Here is a 2,500-nt window from a genome sequence, read left to right as displayed (position 1 = left end):
GGTCTGTCCCTGTCTGTCCCTGTCTGTTCTTGTTCCTGTCTGTCCCTGTCTGTGTCTGTCTGTGTCTGTCTGTCTGGTCTGTCCCGGTCTGCGTGATCTCTCCCTATCTGTCCCTGTCCCTGTCTGCCGGGTCTGTCCCTGTCTGCCTGGTCTGTCCCTGTCCCTGTCTGTCCCTGTCTGCCTGGTCTGTCCCTGTCCGTCCCTGTCTGCCTGGTCTCTCCCTATCTGTCCCTGTCCCTGTCTGACTGGTCTATCCCTGTCCCTGTCTGTCCCTGTCTACCTGGTCTGTCCCTGTTCCTGTCTGTACCTGTCTGTCCCTGTCTGTCCCTGTCTATCCCTGTACCTGTCTGTCCTTGTCTGTACCTGTCTGTCCCTGTCTGTCCCTGTCTGCCTGGTCTGTCCCTGTCTGTCCCTGTCCCTGTCTGCCTGGTCTGTCCCTGTCCGTCCCTGTCTGCCTGGTCTCTCCCTATCTGTCCCTGTCCCTGTCTGACTGGTCTATCCCTGTCCCTGTCTGTCCCTGTCTACCTGGTCTGTCCCTGTTCCTGTCTGTACCTGTCTGTCCCTATCTGTCCATGTCTGTCCTTGTACCTGTCTGTCCCTGTCTGTACATGTCTGTCCTTGTACCTGTCTGCCATTTCTGTCCCTGTCTGACCGGTCTGTCCCTGTCTGCCTGGTCTGTCCCTGTCTGCCTGGTCTGTCCCTGTCTGCCTGGTCTGTTCCTGTCTGCCTGGTCTGTCCCTGTCCCTGTATGTCAGTGAACGACTGGAGGACTGCAGTAGGAGGCTGATCAAAGAGAACGGTCTGAAGGCTGGCCTGGCATTCCCCACTGGCTGCTCAATCAACCATGTTGCTGCCCACTACACTCCTAATGCTGGTGACCCCACAGTCCTGCAGTACAACGACGTCTGCAAGATAGACTTCGGCACGCACATCAACGGTCAGTGAGTTCAGTTCAGTTCAGTCTGTAGTTTTGTTTTGTGTTACTTCAATCAATCAATCAAATCAATCAATCAAATAAAATGTATTTATATAAATAGACTGGCAGGCACATCAATGGTCAACACTGGCACTGAGTTCTGTCAATCAATCAAATATATTTAGAAATACTTTATTTTATTAATTTTTTTACATCAGCAGGGTTGTCACAAAGAGATGGACTAATGTCTGTATCTGGTGTCACAAAGAGATTTACAGTTACCTGGACTAATGTCTGTATCTGGTGTCACAAAGAGATTTACAGTTACCTGGACTAATGTCTGTATCTGGTGTCACAAAGGGCTTTACAGTTACCCAGCATAATGTCTGTATCTGGTGTCACAAAGAGATTTACAGTTACCTGGACTAATGTCTGTATCTGGTGTCACAAAGAGATTTACAGTTACCTGGACTAATGTCTGTATCTGGTGTCACAAAGAGATTTACAGTTACCCAGCATAATGTCTGTATCTGGTGTCACAAAGAGATTTACAGTTACCTGGACTAATGTCTGTATCTGGTGTCACAAAGAGATTTACAGTTACCTGGACTAATGTCTGTATCTGGTGTCACAAAGGGCTTTACAGTTACCTGGACTAATGTCTGTATCTGGTGTCACAAAGAGATTTACAGTTACCCAGCATAATGTCTGTATCTGGTGTCACAAAGAGATTTACAGTTACCTGGACTAATGTCTGTATCTGGTGTCACAAAGAGATTTACAGTTACCGGGACTAATGTCTGTATCTGGTGTCACAAAGAGATTTACAGTTACCTGGACTAATGTCTGTATCTGGTGTCACACAGAGATTTACAGTTACCTGGACTAATGTCTGTATCTGGTGTCACACAGAGATTTACAGTTACCTGGACTAATGTCTGTATCTGGTGTCACAAAGAGATTTACAGTTACCTGGACTAATGTCTGTATCTGGTGTCACAAAGAGATTTACAGTTACCTGGACTAATGTCTGTATCTGGTGTCACAAAGAGCTTTACAGTTACCTGGACTAATGTCTGTATCTGGTGACACAAAGAGATTTACAGTTACCTGGACTAATGTCTGTATCTGGTGTCACAAAGAGCTGTACAGTTACCTGGACTAATGTCTGTATCTGGTGTCACAAAGAGCTGTACAGTTAGTTACCTGGGCTAATGTCTGTATCTGGTGTCACAAAGAGCTGTACAGTTAGTTACCTGGGCTAATGTCTGTATCTGGTGTCACAAAGAGCTGTACAGTTAGTTACCTGGGCTAATGTCTGTATCTGGTGACACTTGCATTCTACAGCAGTAATAGTCAATCCGCAACACTGAAGGTTTTTGATCCAGCATTTTAATGCTGTTACACCTGACTCAACTAATCAACTGACCTTCAACCCCTTGATGAGCTGAATCAGGTGTTTAACTGCTGAACTGGGACCAAACCCTGCAGTAGTGCAGATCTACAAGGATCACTATTTTAAAGTCTTCCTTTATCTTGTGGACTTTATTTAGACATGACATATTAGAGCTGTAATGATCTGAT

General features: G+C 46.0%; 1 protein-coding gene across 1 annotated transcript in view; it reads left to right on the top strand.

Annotated features, from left to right (window-relative positions):
* Positions 1-2,500, top strand: part of LOC110502417 (methionine aminopeptidase 2-like) — a 34,384-nt gene that overhangs the window by 19,209 nt on the left and 12,675 nt on the right. The window contains exon 6 of the mRNA XM_036959906.2: positions 756-937. Coding sequence (XP_036815801.2) covers positions 756-937 — 182 coding nt within the window. The remainder of the gene's footprint in view (positions 1-755; positions 938-2,500) is intronic.

Source organism: Oncorhynchus mykiss, chromosome 2, assembly GCF_057628025.1.
Source record: "Oncorhynchus mykiss isolate SJ-2025 chromosome 2, ASM5762802v1, whole genome shotgun sequence".
Taxonomy (NCBI): domain Eukaryota; kingdom Metazoa; phylum Chordata; class Actinopteri; order Salmoniformes; family Salmonidae; genus Oncorhynchus; species Oncorhynchus mykiss.
This window is presented reverse-complemented; position numbering and strand designations above follow the sequence as displayed.